The sequence below is a fragment of the Engraulis encrasicolus genome, chromosome 20 (assembly GCF_034702125.1).
Source record: "Engraulis encrasicolus isolate BLACKSEA-1 chromosome 20, IST_EnEncr_1.0, whole genome shotgun sequence".
In the NCBI taxonomy this organism is placed as follows: domain Eukaryota; kingdom Metazoa; phylum Chordata; class Actinopteri; order Clupeiformes; family Engraulidae; genus Engraulis; species Engraulis encrasicolus.
The window spans coordinates 42,865,297-42,883,449 of record NC_085876.1 but is presented as its reverse complement, the minus strand read 5'-3'; the positions used below and the strand labels follow the sequence as shown (position 1 = coordinate 42,883,449).

The 18,153-nt window shown below is 45.9% G+C and overlaps 1 protein-coding gene across 1 annotated transcript in view; it reads left to right on the top strand.

Moving 5' to 3' along the window:
• Positions 1-1,706: 1,706 nt before the first annotated feature.
• The window catches only part of elp2 (elongator acetyltransferase complex subunit 2), an 81,840-nt gene continuing 65,393 nt past the window's right edge, over positions 1,707-18,153 (top strand). Inside the window, exons 1-10 of the mRNA XM_063185967.1 lie at positions 1,707-1,879; positions 2,249-2,327; positions 2,425-2,495; positions 3,071-3,221; positions 5,612-5,689; positions 7,385-7,449; positions 7,820-7,886; positions 12,696-12,866; positions 15,173-15,268; positions 15,653-15,753. Of these exons, the coding sequence (XP_063042037.1) occupies positions 1,748-1,879; positions 2,249-2,327; positions 2,425-2,495; positions 3,071-3,221; positions 5,612-5,689; positions 7,385-7,449; positions 7,820-7,886; positions 12,696-12,866; positions 15,173-15,268; positions 15,653-15,753 (1,011 nt within the window). The 5' untranslated portion in view covers positions 1,707-1,747. The remainder of the gene's footprint in view (positions 1,880-2,248; positions 2,328-2,424; positions 2,496-3,070; positions 3,222-5,611; positions 5,690-7,384; positions 7,450-7,819; positions 7,887-12,695; positions 12,867-15,172; positions 15,269-15,652; positions 15,754-18,153) is intronic.

The following is an 18,153-nucleotide window of genomic DNA, read 5'->3' as shown; positions in this document are numbered from 1 at the left end:
CTCTCCTCACCCCCACCATCCCCTCCACCCCGTTCTCCTCATCTCACCCCCACCATCCCCTCCACCCCGTTCTCCTCATCTCACCCTCACCATTCCCCTGCACCCCCCTCTCTCCTCATCTCACCCCCACCATTCCCCCATCCTGCCCTATGGACAACTCACATCACCAGTCCCCATCGCTGACTACCAACCCTCCATACTCAACACTCCACCACCCCCCCCCCCCCTCTCTCTCCTCATCTCACCCCCACCATTCCCCCATCCTGCCCTATGGACAACTCACATCACCAGCCCCCATCGCTGACTACCAACCCTCCATACTCAACACTCCACACTGACCCATCTTGCTCAGCCTTGGGAAACAACCAACCAACCATCCGCCACCTCCATCCCTCCATCTCTTGACCCCCCATACTCAACCCCCAGTCACTGCTGATCAGGTGAGAGGAGCCCTGCGTAGACTCAAACCCAAGGCAGCAGGCCCCAACGGCTCTGTGCAAGACAGTTGTAAACCTGTGTAGTGGAGTTAGGTGAGCCTCTTCAACTAGGGTGACCAGATTTTTGGGATCAGAAACCGGGACACTTCGTGCGTGACTGAAGGACAATATTTGTACCCCCCCAGGAACATTTGTATGTTTTAGATGCAATTTCCTGCATTCTGATCAATTTTAGAGGGAGGAATGACAAATCGCAACTGACTCCTTCAGACTTTCTATAAGCGCTGGCTCCCATTAACTGTGGCAGGCAGGTAACTTTTCCATATATTAACCCTGATAGACATGGCGCAATGTAGTGGGTGGCCAAAACCGGGACATATTTGTGTCCCGAGAGGGTTTGCTCGGGACCTGGGACACACAACTCCAAACCGGGACTGTCCTGGTGAAACCGGGACATCTGGTCACCCTATCTTCAACCTGTCCAACAAGACCCTACAGATAGGCAAGATCCCGTCACTGTGGAAGACCTCATGACTTACCGGTACCCAAAAAGTCACACCATGAAGAACTCAACTACTACAAACCTGTTGCCCTCACCTCACACCTCATGAAAACCTTTGAACATGTGCTGTTGCTTAATCATCTGTCATCTCAAGCCCCATGTCTGCCATGCACTGGATCCCCTTCAGTTTGCCCAATCAGACTGGGTAACTTAATATCAAAGACTGTGATCAGTACTGGAGCTCCACAAGGAACAGTGCTCTCCCCGGAGGTGTTCAACTTGTACCCAACTCTGAGACCTGCCACATGCAGAAATTCTCAGATGAAACTGCCATTATGGGATCTATTAAAGATGGGCAGAGTATAGGGGGAGTAACCGGGGACTGGTGGAGAACTTTGTTAGACTATGGCCAACCAGCTGCAGCTGAGCACCACCAAAACCAAGGACATGGTGGTTGATTTCGGGCGAAACACCTCACCACTTGTGCCTGTCTCTATTGAGGGGGAGACAGTCAATACCTGGGGGATTCATAAATATACTCTTCTTTACATTGGCCATTTTTGTATAGCAAATCTTTGTAGAGATCATATAAATGCTTAATCACAATCCACTGTGATCCACTCCTAATAGTAATTAACTATCTCCTAATATAATTCCTGTCATGACATGAGACACAAAAATGTCTCTATGTATATGACAAATAAACATCATTGTATCCTTGTAGAAATAGCCTACCACGGAACTGTTGAAGCTCTGCATTCTTGTTTCCTCCGTACAGCACGTGTGTTACACCATAGTTCCATCCAAGATGGCGGCGCCCGTAATACAAACATGCCATGTCGCATGTTGTGCAAATCGCACTCCTAACGTTGTATCTTGGAGTAAAAGCGGCTTAATTGCTTTCGGAACCTGTCATTCTGTGGCTCTGTATAACCCTCCGGTAAATATTCGTTTACTGTGTCTATTATTGCCATGATATGCAGCATAGTCTACTGCTGGTCCGTTAAAGAATGACATCACTATCAACACCGTCTCACTTTTCTACAAATGTGAAAACGAATATATAACCTACCAGAGTCTTGAATACCCGATCGCTGTGTCACGGTCGCTCTAGAAACTCTCTGACTGTGAACTAGTATTTCACTGATATCAAATACATACACTGGAGTGCAAATTATGGTTAGTTAGCCGTCTAATGCATTCGTAACGTGGAATATGCTACAAAGCGTCACAAGCACAGATGCAGAACAGATGTCTAATTTGAAAACTCGATATTATTTGTCTTTCACGGCTTGTGTCTTTCATGAAGGAGAGAATAACAGTCGGTATTCTGAATGGACACACTGCTCGGGTGAATGCTGTTCAGTGGGTGAAGCGTGAGGACGGTGGTGAGTTGACATATCAAATAACATCAGCATCTGACAGTAGGCCTAATGGCCCGCTGACCTCAGTTGCCCTCAACATGATGCCTATCTTCCGCCACAGGACCTGAAACAGAGTTGGTGTCAGGAGCCTCTGATAACAACGTCATAGTATGGACGAATGCGGTCACACAGGTATGTCAGCCCCTATTCCTTCCAACTTTTAGATCTCAACAAATTAGGTCTGTTTGAGGAATTCATATTAGGCAAGACAGAAACAGGAACATGGGTTACAATAGATACCGCAAATGTGAATATCCTTTACAGTAAGGAATGCGCTCAGAGAGTGCAGACCTCCGCCTAGGAAGCTGTTTGATAGCTTTTTGATAGCTGTTTTGACAGCTGTGTGTGGCAATGTCGAAGCTCTCTCTCTCTCTCTCTCTCTCTCTCTCTCTCTCTCTCACACACTCACTCACACACTCACACACTCACTCACTCACTCACTCACTCACTCACTCACTCACTCACTCACTCACTCACTCACACACGCACACGCACACCTCATCACCTCATCACCTCATCCACCTTTATAGCTGCTGTTCGGCTCTTCTCCCTCTCACTCTATTGCTCTCTCTCTCTTAGCTCTGCGCTTCTCTCCCTTCCTCTCCGCAAGGCACACACACAAGTACAGACAGCCATGGGTTGCAGTGTGGCAGTACTTTGTGTAATACAGTATGGTGTGTGTGTGTTTGTCTCTGCACGCGTCGCAGGCCCCTTCCCAGGTGAAGTGCGTTGGGCACACGGCTCCCGTGTGTGCTGTGGATGCGATCTACCTGGACGGCGGTGCTCGGCTACTCATCGCCTCTGTGGCCTCGGACTCCACGGTGAAGCTGTGGCTCAGAGAAGAGGGAGTAGGGAAAGGTAAACCCGTTTTTCCAAGCCGTGCCCTCCTCAGTGTTGCCAGATGTGTCTGACCAAATCCCTCCCCCCAAAAGCTTCTCAAAAAACGCCAAAATGCGCTAAATTCCGCCCGAATTCAACAAATTACATTGACTTCTATGGGCCCAAAACGGCATGACAAAAACACCAAATGGCCAATTTTTTCCCATTTTACCCGCAGATGCTCATCCAAAGTAGCTCAATTGGGCGGGCACCCGTCCAATCTGGCAACACTGGCCCTCCTAGTGACGCAACCCCTTCAGAGTTGCCTCTAGTCAGGCCAAGAGCAGTGCAAGATTGTTTCTTGGCTCCCAAAAGATCGTGAACTCCTCCCACTTTGTAGGGAAGCATACAACCATTAGCAAACCAAGGGAGGCAGGTCGACCATGCCATTGGGGAAATGTTAATTGTTATGATCTTGGTCAGACCAAGTCTCGAAGAGATTTGAAATTCGATGATAATCAGGCTAAAACCTGTTTGCCACTTGGCACTGTATAACATAAAAGATTTATCTGATGAAGCTCTAAGACAGAAGTGTAATGCATAGAATTAAGTTAAAGCGAAATGATCAAAGTGCAGAGATGTTGTAGTTTCTTCTGATTAGTGACCTATGGGTCATCTCCAGCGCACCTGCCAGATGAGGTTCATGAAAAAAAAATCACAAGTAGTACAACATGGAAAAAAATAAAACACAAAGATTTTACAGTTCTTATAAAAAGTTGAAGATTCTGGCATTTGATAAAACATAATTAGAAAACAAAGTTGCATAATGAATAGCTTTCAGACAGTACTAGAAAATGTAATTAGACACAACAAGAAAAGGAAAAAAATCTCCTGAGCTATTAGAATGAGTTTCTGGTGAGAGGTGTATGGCAGTCTCATAGCTCTGTGCAATTTGTTGTCTAGCCTGACACCTACTGGACAGCTGCTGTAAGGACACATTTACTTGAATTATGCTTGTCTACGGCTATGCCGTCTCCATCTGTCTGTCAGAGGTTGTTTTTTGTCCTACATTAGACTTATACTCGTGTTATATTTACAATATTTACTATATTTTCATGTGTTGTTGCTGTTTGGTGGAGAAATGCTGAAACTGGGGTGTGATTTTGGGTTAAGAGCAACCGTTTCAAACTCCATTATTGTAATATGAACCAATAAAGCTCTCAAACAAAATGTTAAAACTGTTAATCATGACACTCCCTATAGACTCTATAGTATAGAGAGTCTTGATTTTAAAACAATGCAAAATAACTACGGTAGTGCGGTTATTGCCCTGTAAACTACTTTGCTGATCGCATTGTCCTAGTCATAGAAACAGGAGATTTAGAATATGTTTCTGTCTGTAGTTCTGTCTGTCAGGTTTGCTCACACATACTCTACCTTCATCCAGTTACCCTCGTGTGGCACTCAGCTTCTCCTTCCTCTGAGTGGAGTCCAATATGCGGACTTCCCTCCTCCCTTGCTCACTTGCCTGCTTGTGATCTCATGATGATGTCACTGACAACGGAAAATGAATTCAATATCTTGCAAAAGCGCAATTGTAAAGTCATTTTCTCATTTGCAAATTGGATGATGAATGAAGAATAGTCCCCCAAAAATTATTTTGGCTAGGCTGACAGCTGGGAAACTTTATTGTTTTCTCCACGGAGGAGGGGCCAGGAGGCGTGGCGAGGCCACAAGCACAAGTGGAGGAAGCAAGGTCGCATATTGGGATGCACCCTCTGCGTCTCTGGGAAGCTTTGAGTGCGTTACAATATGCGACCTTGCCTCCTCCACTTGCCTCCTCCACTTGCTTGTCTCCTCGTACCAGGAAGTAATATGTCATGATGACATCACTGACAACAGCATTATATTTCAATATCTTGCAAAAGCTCAATTGTAGAGTCTTTTTCTCATTTGCAATTGGGATGGTGAATGAAAAACAGTCCCTCAAAAGTTGTTGTGGCTAGGTTGACAGCTGGGAAACTTTATTGTTTTCTCCACGGAGGAGGGGCCAGGAGGCGGGACGAGGAGACAAGCGCAAGTGGAGGAGGCAAGGTCGCATATTGTAACTCAAGCTTTGACAGATGTCATTAACCATACCACAGCCAGAAAACACAATATTGCCCCCTCGGTGTAGTTGATCCAAGCACTAAGGGAGCACAGTGGTATGGGGTTCAGAATAATTGTTTTGTTCACAGGAGCAACTCACAATCATTTTTTCAGACATGTCGTGACTTAATTGCACTCTAAATGAAGTGTGTGTGTGTGTGTGTGTGTGTGTGTGTGTGTGTGTGTGTGTGTGTGTGTGTGTGTGTGTGTGTGTGTGTGTGTGTGTGTGTGTGTGTGTGTGTGTGTGTGTGTGTGTGTGTGCGTGTGTGTGTCATCTGTAGTGGAATGCCTTCAGACGCTGTCTTTTGGGAGTGGATTCATGATGGATGTCTCCTTGGCACTGTTGCCAGGCAGCCGAGGTAATCTCTCTCTCTCTCTCTCTCTCTCTCTCTCTCTCTCTCTCTCTCTCTCTCTCTCTCTCTCTCCTCATCACCTCATCAGGTCATCCATCTCCATTGCTGCTGTTCAGTTCTGTGTAGATTACAGTGTGTCATGAAGGAGAAGCCATCTGCTCCGCTCCTTAGCATGTAACCTGGTCAGCCATGGCCTAGTGGTTAAAGAGTTGTTCTTTCAATCTAGGGGTTGCCGGTTCGAATCCCCCCTGACCTCTACCAAAACCACCAACCAATGGCTGAAGGGCCCTCGAGAAAGGCACCTAACCCATAGAGGTAGAAAATAACACTAGAGAGGACCCCGCCCCCCTTTTTACGGCAATCTGTAGCGGCCATTATCTGTAGGTAGATCAGAGAACTGGAAATTAACGGAGAACGAGGCTCACCTCTGTCAAAAATGGCTTAATCATGTGAAAATGTCCACCAACACACTACACAAGGACAATAGTTGAAGTGTGTTGCTAACTATGTTAATAAAATACATAATTAGATTTTTTAATGTATTTTATCAACTCATATGATTTTAGTAGATATTTAACCTGCCATTTCAAATCTGGTGTTTAATTAATGTGTTACTTCATATTCACACAGTTTTAGTCAATTTTTTGACAGGGGTGGGCGTGTTCTCCATTGACTTGCATTGCCCGAAGGTACCTACACTACCTACAGAAGTTAGGAAGCTCCAGCTGCCATTTCCCAGTGCTGTCGCAAATTGCTGTGTCCTCTCTAGTGTTATTTTCTACCTCTATGACCTAACCCCACATTGCTCCAGGGACTGTAACCAATACCCTGAAAAATAGTAGTTGTAAGTCGCTTTGAATAAATGAAAGCGTCAGCTAAGAATAATGTAGTGTAATGTAATGTAATGTCTCAGACCGTAGCCTACATGTCAGCTGCTGTTCAGAGGTGTTGTCTCCTCTAGTCTCTCTCTCTCTCTCTCTCTCTCTCTCTCTCTCGCTCTTTCTTTCTCTGCTCTTCTCTGCCTCTCCTCTCTACCACTTCACTCCCTTTTCTCTCCTCCTCTCCTCTCCTCTCCTCTCCTCTCCTCTCCTCTCCTCTCCTCTCCTCTCCTCTCCTCTCCTCTCCTCTCCTTTCTCTCCTCTCCTCTCCTCTCCTCTCTTCTCTCCTCTCCTCTCCTCTCCTCTCCTCTCCTCCCTTTTCCTTTCTCTCATCTCCTCTCCTCTCCACCCATCAGCTCTTTCCAGAGTGACCTCTTCTAAAAGGGTCACATATTGAACATTATATGTATGACGCTCATCGCAAGTATTTCACAAGAGCATTTCTGCTCTGAACAACCTTTCCTATATTTTTCCTACAAGTTCATGTCCTTGATTATTCTAATTTGTCCATTTCAAGTTCATTACAAGATTGTAATGAGGGTATTTTAACGTAAAGATGAAGCCAGTACTGTTATATGTTCTGTAATGTATGGCCTGTATTTTTTGCTGGTCAACGTAGCGCCTGTAATGGTCATTGCGGTTGTAGCAGTGGTTGTAAAGTTTATTACCGTTTACCGAACCTGTAATGATTTCCTCGATATAACGCTGTAATGTGTTCTTGATGGGACACATCAGTGAGTGTTGCTCGTGACAACAGGCTTATAATAACGCAGGTGGTAATGAAATGTCAGGATGAGTAAGTGGGGTGTGTCTTGGCTTGCAGTACCTGTTCTGGCCTGCGGGGGAGACGACAGCAAGGTCCACATCTATGTGCGGCACAAGGATGAGGTGAGACGCAGCCTTTTCAATGACATTACACTGCATTACATTACATTTAGCAGATGCTTTTACCCAGTGACTTACAAATGAGTGCAGATGAGCATTTTTCTTTCAATAATATAATTCACATTGCTAACAGTCATGTACGGACAGACACAGTGGTGTAGAACGCGGGTATACGGAGTATACCCACTTCAACATTTTAGGGATTTCAGTATACCCACTTAAAATTGATTGACCCATTATTTAGAATGGCACAAATATTTACAGTACAGTCACTTCAAAAAATGCTCAAATATATAGTATACCCACCACAAAAAAGTAGACTACACCACTGGACAGACACTCATTGCCTTGTAATCTTTGCTTTGCTGAGCAGTTCCAGAGAGTGCTGTCTCTGCAGGGTCACGAGGACTGGATACGCGGAGTGGAGTGGGCCGCAAAAGGTAGGGCCTTGGCGTGTGTGTGTGTCTGTCTGTCTGTCTGTCTGTCTGTCTGTCTGTCTGTCTGTCTGTCTGTGTCTGTGTCTGTGTCTGTGTCTGTGTCTGTGTCTGTGTCTTTCAGGGTGTGTGTGTGTTTTGCTTGTTGGTAGTGTTTTTGGGTATGTTTTTCATGTAGTTTGCTGTAGCCTATTAGCCAAACCCAGATAACTTTGTGTACTCTCTCTATTTTGGTTGTGTGTATGTGTCTATGTCTGTTTGCAAAAGAGGAGTGTGAATGTGATATATGAAGTGGCGAGTTGAAAGCATATATAGGCTTTACTAGTTTGACACTGACGTAAGGTGGAGAGACTTTCCCCTGGAGTAGCGAATGGCTTTTAAAGTCATTTCAATACCATCCGTCTGATGTCACCACATAAAAAAGCAGTCATGGTAATCAAGTTCCATAACCACAAGCTGGAGGAAACTTGAAGAGTAGGCTATCAGCTTACAGTTCAGTATTTCTCACAGACTGTGCAAAAAAAAAAAAAAAAGTCGAAAAACCCATCACACTGTTCATCACACGCCAGAAGACAGCGACGCCTCCCTGATTTTCAGCCAACATGGAGCCTTAATTCTTTCGCGATTATTTAAACGTCTCGGGAACTGCTGAATCTGTGGGAATATTTTTGGGGACGTTGCGATACGTCAGAGCTGCCAGAGGCATTGTGTAAGAGGCCGCTGCTACTGCTATGTATGGCTCTGTAAAGCAAAGTGAAGTTTATCCCGCGCACCATCCAGTATGCTATTATTAAATTTGCCCCGCGGCACTCCTCCGCCCTGAACGAATGCGAAGCTGGCGGGTCCTCTTTGCGACTTCCACCATGCCATCCAATAATGATCACGCAATTAAAAAGAGAAGAGAAGAGACGAGGAGAGAAGAGGGGAGGGTCACTATCTCTCTTCCTCCGTCTTGCGCTCTCTCTCGCGCTCTCTCTCTCTCTCTCTCTCTCTCGCGCTCTCTCTCTCGCGCTCTCTCTCTCTCTCTTTCTCTCCTTTTCCCATGTGTGTTTTTCCCTCACTTTTTCTCACTTTTGCCGTCACTCACTCACACACACACACACACACACACACACACACACACACACATCCACGTGGTACGTGCGCCCTGTGCCCGGCGCTGCGATGTCTTTTTAATTTGACTGGCGTTAGTCCTCGGTGGCGGCTGTGTGGTGTTCATAATGCATGAAACAGGCACAGGCTGATGGGCATGTGGAGCCACAAACCTCTCAGGCCCTCTGAAATATTCAAACAAGAGACGACGGGAGGATGGGAAAAGAGGAGATAGGAGAGGAGAGGAGAAGAGAAGAGAGGAGAGGAGAGGAGAGGAGAGGAAAAGAGAGAAGAGAGGAGAGGAGTCGGGAGAACGCTGAGGAGGTGAAGGGTGGAGAGGAGTAGGGGTGTAAATCACAGCCTTCATGACGATACGATGCGGTATCGATTTCTTAAAGCAGAGATTCGATTCCTTTCGATACTTAAGAAATCCCCACGATACGATGCGATTTAGATTTTTTCCAATTACTTTTCCACTGCCATTGTGTTGTGGAGCTAGGGCATTGCACAGGGGCCAGCGATTCGATTATTTTCGATACTTAAGAATGCCCCACGATACGATGCGATTCGCTTAAATCGCCGGCCGATGCTTCCGATGCATCGATACATTTAGATTTTATTTACACCCCTAGAGAGGAGGTGAGGAGAGAGAGGATGGGTAAAAAGGAGATAGGAGAGGACAAGAGAAGAGAGGAGGACAGAGGACAGGAAAAGAGAGGAGGCTATAGGACTGGAGGAGAAGAGGAGAGGAGAGGAGACGAGGGGAGGATGGGAAAGAGGAGATAGGAGAGAAGAAGAGAGAAGAGGAGAGGCGGACAGAGGACAGGAAAAGAGAGGAGGCGATAGGACTGGGGGAGAAGGGGAGAGGAGAGGAGAGGAGAGGGGAGGCGAGGTGAGGCGAGGCGAGAGAACACTGAGTAGGTGATGGGAGGAGAGGAATTGGGGAGAGAGGATAGGAAAAGGGGAGACGGGAGAGGTAAAGAGAGGAGAAGATGAGAGGAAAGAGGACAGGAAAAGTCAGGAGAGGAGGTGAGAGAACACTGAGTAGGTGACGGGAGGAGAGGAGAGGAGAGGAGAGGAATAGAGAGGAGAGGAGGCGAGAGAACGCTGAGTAGGTGAAAGGAGGAGTAGGTGAAGGGAGGAGAGGAGGTGAGCAGAGAGGATGGATAAAGAGAGAAAAGGAGAGGACTATTACACAGAGAGGACAGGAGATGAGGTGACGAGAAGAGAGGGGGGGTTGTCGTTTTCTTTTTTGTCTGTCTCGCCACCCCTTCCTCCATCTGTCTAACCAGCAATGGCCGAGGAACTGAGAGTGGAAGATGAGGGGAAAGGAGAATAGAAGACAGTGATCTTTTTCTTTTTTTCCTTTTTGTTGGCTGTCACCACCTCCTCCTGTGTTTCTCTCTTCATTGTCTACTTATCCACTTATGGCTGGGGGAATAGGAGTCTTCATTTAGTGGATCTTCATTTAGTGTTCTTTTTTTAGGACCACTAGTTCACGCGTCAACTGTAGTTTGGTTACGTCACTTCCACGTCCCTTAGATCAGTGGTTCTTAAACTGGGGTGCGGGCACCCCCTGGGGGTGCGCCAGAGATTTCAGGGGGTGCACAGAATTTTGTTTGTGTTGAGGTTGTGACCAAAATTCTGGTAGTAAGCATTATAACTGGGCCAAATCCAAACCAAATTAAAACACGTTTTGGTCCCCATGTAAAGACATTAAGGTTTTGACTAATGTCTCAAGCAATAATCATTGTAATTCAATCATTTTTAGTGCATAAATACATGTAGAAGTTTGGGTTGGGGGTGCCTGGCTTGTCTTGGGCACAGTTAAGGGGGTACTTTAAGAAAAAAGGTTAAGAACCACTACTTTAGATTACCGTCTTACTGTACTTCACCTAGCCTAGTCTTTGTCCCAAACCAAGGGTCTTATTGTGCATTCAGGTCTGGCATGTCCTCAATTTCACTTCAGTGAAAGTACGTACTCCACCCACTCCTCCTTTGTTGTACCCTAGTGGCAACATTATAAGCCAAACTAACAATGAAGCCAAAACTGATGCTGTCACGTCGCATTACCCCACATGTCCATTTTGGGACAGGAGCGGAATCAAGTGAACATCCCATCCTAGACATTCCTTTGTTTAAAGGCACATACTTAGGCTACTTTAGAGGCACAAGAGCAATACGCACAATAGGCCTACTGTATCCTCCAGGGGCCAGAGAGCGATTCGGAAACTGGAACCACAGACTGTAAGGTAAACAAAACATAAAAGATGGACCCATTGGACGAGGAGGAGGAGACGATGCTATTGCTGCTATATTTGGACACTCCTTTATCAAAGTACAGCGGGGAAGCGTGATCGTAAAAAATGTTTGTAATTTCGGACAAGCTCAATGAGATGCTCTTGAAAAGTTGCCGGCATCAACGTTTTCACCGGAAACACTCGCGTGGAACTGTGTAGTCTTTTTTTACCATCGCCCCCAGCGTTTTATTTTTTATTTTTATTTTTTTAAATATATTATTAGGGGCTTTTTATGCCTTTATTTGATAGGACCGTCTGAGATGGTGACCGGAAGTAAGTGGGACAGAGAGACGGGGTGGGATCGGGAAATGACCCCGGCCGGACTCGAACCGGGGTCCCCGTGGGCATGCAAGCCCAAATATGGGGGGCTTAGCGCGCTGCTCCACAGCGCCCCTCCCCCAGCGATTTTGGTATTGCATCGAACGTACGTGTCTACATGCAGTATCTGACACGTGAAAAATTGACATGAAATACACATGGCAACGCGTTCGTGCATGAAACGTGCCTGTGAACATGTCTCCTGCAGCAAGCGTATAGAGGGCCTAAAAAATAAAAGGGGACCTGTTGTGATTTGTTTGGTTAATCGCCAGTTAATTCACATTAATATTCACAGAATGATCTGATAGAGATGGCAGCACACAAAACCTTACATTTTGAGCATAATGGTAGGGACACATAGGAGGCGAAGCAAGCGAAGCGAAGAGAGGCGAAATCCAGCCGTCATCAGGTCGTCGCGGCAAATCAAATGGAATGGAACAGTTATGTTGTTGAATTGATTGGGCCGCGGCAGGCAAATTCGCTCCTCGTTTGCATAACATTAAACTTTCTTTAATAATTTCGCTTCGCTTCGCTTCTGTTCGCTTGCTTTCGCTTGCCATCGCTTGCCTTCGCCTCTCTCATAGGAATGAATGGCAAAGTTTGCAAATTCGCGTGTATGTGTCCCTACCGTAACTGTGAGTCTGCGTGAGTGCAGTGCAGTGTGGTGTCCTCCATGTCTCTATCTATCCATCCATCTATCCATCCATCCATCTATCCATCCATCCATCTATCCATCTATCCATCTATCCATCTATCCGTCTATCTGTCTGTCTGTCTGTCTGTCTGTCTGTCTATACATCTAGCTCATCCTCCCTCCCTCTCTACGTCTCCCTGATGGTATATCCTTTCTTGTCTCCCTCTCATCACACCTCTTTTTTGTGTGTATATGTGTGTGTGTGTGTGTCTGTGTGTGTGTGTGTGTGTGTGTGTGTGTGTGTGTGTGTGTGTGTGTGTGTGTGTGTGTGTGTGTGTGTGTGTGTGTGTGTGTGTGTGTGTGTGTGTGTGTGTGTGTCTGTGTGTGTGTGTGTGTCTGTGTGTGTGTGTGTGTCTGTGTGTGTGTGTGTGTGTGTGTGTGTCTGTGTGTGTGTGTGTGTGTTTTCTGCAGATGGAGAGCTGCTGCTGGCCAGCTGTGCTCAGGACTGTCTGATCCGGCTGTGGAGGCTGTTTGCCAAGGCCGAGCCGCCCCAATCCCTGGAGGCAGAGGCAGAGGCAGAGGCAGGCCAGGGGGAACCAGCCCTGAGGCTCAAGGAGGACCTCTTTCAAGTGGCACACAACGGTACTGCACGTACTACACTGCCCTGATGGACTCACTGCACTGGCAGATAATAGAGGAGAGAGGACAAAGAAGGGGGTTCTCCAAGCCTTTGAGAAAGATACTAGAAAGTTTTCAGAAAGTTCTCAAAACTTTTTCTTTTTTAAAATGTGTGGTGTTTGGGCTTTTTACGCCTTTATTCAGGACAGGAAAGAGAGGAAATGAGTGACAGGAAATGAGAGAGAGAGAGAGAGAGCGAGAGCGAGAGCGAGAGAGAGAGAGAGAGCGAGAGCGAGAGAGAGAGAGAGAGAGAGCGAGAAAGAGAGCGAGAGAGAGAGCGAGAGAAAGAGAGCGAGAGAAAGAGAGCGAGAGAGAGAGAGAGAGAGAGAGAAAGAGAGCGAGAGAGAGAGAGAGAGAGAGCGAGAGAGAGAGAGAGAGAGAGAGAGAGAGAGAGAGAGCGAGAGAGAGAGAGAGAGAGAGAGAGAGAGAGAGAGAGAGAGAGCGAGAGAGGACCAGCTAAGGACCTCGGGTCGGACTCGAACCCGCGTCGCCGACGTAATCAAAGAGGGTAGAGTAATAAAGAGGATTCAAAACACGCCCACCCAGTGCAAAACACTGTGTCTCTTTAGGGGGCGTTCCCCCGACACAAAGTCGATACCGGAAAAGAACTCGAATGACTTATCTCTGTCTATAATGTCTCTAGCGTACTTTAGTTGCTTACAAGACAATTCTCTGTGTGTGTGTGTGTGTGTGTGTGTGCGCGAGCGAGTGCGCGAGCGAGCGAGCGAGCGCATGCCTGTGTGTGTGCGCGAGCGCGAGTGCGCGAGCGAGTGCGCGAGCGAGCGAGCGAGCGAGCGAGCGCATGCCTGTGTGTGTGCGTGTGTGTGCATGCGCGCGCGTGTGTGTGGGTGTGTGGGTGCCTGTGTGTGTCAGCCAACGAGTCAGTCAGTCAGTCAGTCAGTCTGTGTGTGCCCTTTCTCTTAATTTTGACTTGGTCAAACCTGTAGACACCCTGTTAATATCTCTAGCGTAATGGTACCGTGTATTGGGCTCTTTCAGCCACCGCGTCCCTCAAAGCTTCTAAGGAAGAGAGAAAGGGTTCTGAAAACATTGGATAAAGCAGGGCTGATAGTATTCAGGCTCCATGCCTGATTTCAGGCTTGACAGAGTTTGCAAAAATAAAAACATTGATAATAATTAGCCATTAGGTTATTCTTATCTCAGAAAGTGTTACAGGTTCAAGGATTTCTTCTACTATCAGGCTTGAATGGTCATACACAGGTTATTAAATGTTTTAATAATGTGTCAAAATAGGCCTACGTTACGTCACTATGCAGTATCCTGTCGTCGTCGTTAGAGCAGGGAAAAAAGTTCAGGCTCAGGATTTTTTTTCACCATCACCCCTGATAAAGACAAATGATCTTTAATCTGGCACACAACTGTACTGCACTGATGGGAGATGAAGAATGAAGATGGAGGAAATGGAGAAAGAAAGGGTTCTCGAATGCTCAGAAAAGAAGATAGAAATGGTTCTCGAAACCTTTGAAAAAGAAATGAAAATTGGGTCTGAAAGACTGAGAAAGAGAGAGAGGGTTCTCAAACATTTGGAAACAAGATAAAAAATGGGATCTCAAAGCCTCTGAAAAAGAGAGATTGAGTTCTGAAAAAGAAAAAACACATAATTTCTAAAGCCTTCCTCCAATTCCACTCTTGTTTTTTGTGTGCTGTGTTTTTTTATTTCATTAGTTGACATTTTCCATCCATCATCCAAATCAGTTCTCCTTGTGTGGACATTTGTCATATTTAAAATGACTGGACCTAATTTATTGCACCTGCTAATGGAGCTGGTGTGTCAAGCGTTTTTTTTTTTTAAAACCTCTCCCCCATCAGTTTTATTAGAAGGGAAGATTGACAGACTGAAAGGGCCCCGAGTGGTTGTGTCTTGTGAGTAACGGCTAATGAAACACAGGCCTTTTGCCGTTTCTTGGAGACATCTGAAGGGAATATCTTTGTAAAATTGCCCAGACTGCTGCTCTGTGGCACGTGTCCACAGAAAGCCTTCAGGGAACTCGACAATTATCAGGAATTCCTTTAAAGCTCATATCAAAGAAGACAAGGCGGCGGTGGTGGGGAGAAATTATGAACGTTGTGAAATGCATCACCAAAGCAAAATCATACCATAGATATTTCCTCAGCAATTGCACACTTGTGTGGTTTTTCAATTATGGCAATTATTGGTATCTGTCGTTCTGTATTCTGCTGTGCTCTGAGCTGTGTTGGTGGTTCCTGGCTCTGATGTCTGTCGTGTGTGTTTCCTCTTTCATCCCCAGGCTCCAGTGCGGTCTTCGCCGTGTCTCTGGAGACCGTGTTGGCTGGCCATGAGAACTGGGTGTATGGCGTTCACTGGCATCCAGCATACATCAAAGGTCAGTTATAAGGCTCACACATCTATCTCTCATTAGCTCTCTCATTAGCTCTGTGTGCTAGTGGGTTCCATATGAGCGAACGTTCCTCTGTGGGTTTTGTTTTTTGTGTGTGTTTGTTTGCCTGTCTGGGTGTCGTGGATGTTTGATTTTCTAGGTAATTTCATGTCTTGAATAAGAACCTTTGATGTAATCTACTGTGGTTTTGAAAATACATGTCTCCCTTTTTTTTTTTACATAAAATGATTAAAACTGCTGTTTGACTCATTTTATTGTGACTGCAGGCACATTTCACTACAGGTTATACTATGATACCACCTATCTTACTAACAAATAAACACATTTCCACTTAGTGTTTCAACTTGTTCCCTTTGTCTCCCCCTGCAGACGGGAAGCTGCAACAGCCACTGAGCCTGCTCTCGGCTTCCATGGACAAGACCATGATCCTTTGGAGCCCAGAGGAGGGATCAGGAGTCTGGGTGGAGAAGGTGAGATTGGAGAAATGGTGGAAACTGTTTTTTTGTTGTTGTTGTTAATTTGTCTTTTGGAAAGGAATGGCAGAAATAGATGTCCACTGCCTCCCTACAGCTCTAGACCAGTGTTTCTCAACCTTTTTTTAGGCGAGGCACCCTTTCAATTCATGAAAAATTGCAAGGCACCCCAAACCAACAAGCTGTAATATGGCATTGCATCCGATACCACACAAGCTTAGAAAAGTAACACATTTGGAGATGTCACACGACCTACGTTCGAAGTTGCAGCGACCTATATTTACTTTATTGTGCGTAAATGGCAGATGAAAGATTCCACTGTTTAGCATTAACTTATCAATTTAATAATAATAATAATAATAATTGTATTTGTATAGCACTGTTTCATACAAGGCATGTAACTCAAAGTGCTTAACAAATGGAAAAAAAAACATTTTTAGAGATAGATTTAAAAGGAGAGGTATAGAGGAGAGGCAGAAAAAGCAGGAAGGCAGAGGAAGAAGAGATAGACAGAGAATGTAGAGTCATAAGGTCAACGTATGATAGGACCAGGATTCTTAGATGTGTAAGGTCCATAGTGGCTGGGCCTATCATAAGTCATAGATAGTCACACAGAGATTGGGCGCTCAGGTGCGGCCCCTGGTGGCATCAGGGGTGAGGAAAAACTCCCTTTCGCTTGATTCATAGTTTGTAAGGGGGAAAAAAAAGCTCAGTGAAGTCTGAGAAAAAAAAGACCCCCTATAGTCAGGAAGAAACCTCAGGCAGAGACCAGCGGCCACCTAGGGGAGCCCCCTGCCAGGGCTGGTTGCGAGTGGTAAGGGCGCTGCGGCAGCTGGGACACTATGACGCCTTGGCAGCTAGGAGTTGGCAAGGATGAAGAGGTGGGTCTTCAGCTGCTTCTTAAAGGAGTCGACGGAGGTGGTTGATCGAATCTCGATGGGGAGGGCGTTCCATCTCTTGGGCGCATAGCAGGCAAACGCGGCGTCGCCGATCTTCTTCTGCGGGGGGTGGGGGGTCCTTAGCAGCTTGGCATCAGTGGACCTGAGAGCTCGAGCAGGGGCATAAAAAGAGAGCATGTCTGAGATATAGCTAGGGGCAAGTCCATTTAATGCTTTAAATACTGTGAGCAGAATCTTAAAGTCGATTCTGTAAGAGACAGGTAACCAGTGCAGGTCTGCCAAGACAGGAGAGATGTGCTCTCTCATTCTGGTTCTTGTTAGGATTCTTGCCGCAGAATTTTGAATGAGTTGCAATTTGTCAATTAATTTTTTTGGGAGACCAGAGAAGAGAGCATTGCAGTAGTCTATCCTACTGGTGACAAAGGCATGAATAAGTTTCTCAGCGTCTTGTTGGGGGGCCAAGCCGCGCACTTTGTTAACATTTCTAAGATGGAAAAAAGCAGATTTTGTTATCTTGTTGATGTGAGGCTCAAAGCTCAAATCCGAGTCTATGACCACACCTAGGCTAGTAACCTTATCTTTAATGTGTATGCTTAGGTCACCTAGGCTTGAGTGGAGTTTTGCACGTTTTTCCTTAGGCCCAATGAGCAACACTTCAGTTTTATCCTCATTTAATTTTAGGAAGTTACTGTTCATCCAATCTGTGATGGCAGACATGCATTTAGTCAAGGCATGAATGGCAGTGGTTTGGCTAGGCTCGACAGAGATATATAGTTGAGTGTCATCGGCATAGCTATGAAAATCAACATTGTGCTCTCTGATGATGGAGCCCAGGGGCGACATATAGAGAGAGAAGAGGAGAGGGCCCAAGCAACTACCCTGAGCAACTCCAAAAGGCACATCATACTTGTTGGAGACGTGTTCTCCGATGGTGACAAAAAACTGCCTTCCTGTAATATATGTTTTGAACCACTCTAAGACGTGACCGGACAAGCCTACCCAAGATTCAAGGCGGTCAATTAGTATGTTGTGGTCTATCGTGTCAAAGGCGGCACTGAGGTCGAGGAGGATAAGTGCTGAAACTTTGTTTGCGGCAGTGCTGAGCCTAAGATCACTTATTATTTTGGTTAGTGCTGTTTCGGTGCTATGGTTGGCTCTAAAGCCTGATTGGAATTTTTCCAAGATATCATTCCCAGCCAGATGTTGATTAAGCTGTTTAAATACAACTTTTTCTAGTACCTTGCTTATAAAGGGGAGGTTTGATATAGGTCTGTAGTTGTTTAAAGAATTCTGATCTAAATTTGTCTTTTTTAGGAGTGGCTTTACCATGGCTGTTTTGAATGAGCTTGGAAAAATGCCTGTAAGCATAGAGGTGTTAACAATTTGCAGTAAAGGTGCTGCTAAGCAACCAAGTATGTTTTTTAGCAGATGTGTGGGGATCGCGTCAAGGCTGCAGGTAGACTGCTTACTTTCCCTGACTATTTTACAGAGGTCGTCC